The sequence below is a fragment of the Penaeus monodon genome, chromosome 20 (assembly GCF_015228065.2).
Source record: "Penaeus monodon isolate SGIC_2016 chromosome 20, NSTDA_Pmon_1, whole genome shotgun sequence".
In the NCBI taxonomy this organism is placed as follows: domain Eukaryota; kingdom Metazoa; phylum Arthropoda; class Malacostraca; order Decapoda; family Penaeidae; genus Penaeus; species Penaeus monodon.
Window position 1 is genome coordinate 43,203,896 of NC_051405.1, and position 416 is coordinate 43,204,311.

Genomic DNA, 416 nt, shown 5'->3' on the forward strand with positions numbered 1-416 from the left:
GGGGAAAGCACAGGGGACTCACGGCGAGGAAGGCGGCGCAGAGAGTTCGAGCGAGAGTGAGAATCTTCCCTGGGAAGGACCTTCCTTTCATCCGCTCCGTCAATTCCTCCGTCAGATCCAGAATCCCGTGCTCCTGCGGGGACACATGGATTACTCTCGGACACGTGGATTACTCTTGGACACGTGGATTACTCTTAGACACGCGAACTACTCTTGGACATGTGGATTACTCGGTTGGTTGGAATTACTTTTTAAAAATCAAAATATCACGCTGATTTATCACTTTTTTTTTGCTTGTTGATAGCAAGTGATGGAGAAAAGTGTCTTGTAATGCGGGAATCAAAATTATAATTAAAATGTAGCAAAGGTCTCAAGAAGACTTTCAAAACTGGCAATCACCCTTCTAAGCTGGCACG

At 45.9% G+C, this 416-nt stretch overlaps 1 protein-coding gene across 1 annotated transcript in view; it reads right to left on the reverse strand.

Annotated features, from left to right (window-relative positions):
* Positions 1–416, reverse strand: part of LOC119585850 — a gene marked incomplete at its 5' end in the record, with an annotated part of 15,624 nt that overhangs the window by 1,291 nt on the left and 13,917 nt on the right. Inside the window, 1 exon segment of the mRNA XM_037934582.1 lies at positions 23–133. Coding sequence (XP_037790510.1) covers positions 23–133 — 111 coding nt within the window.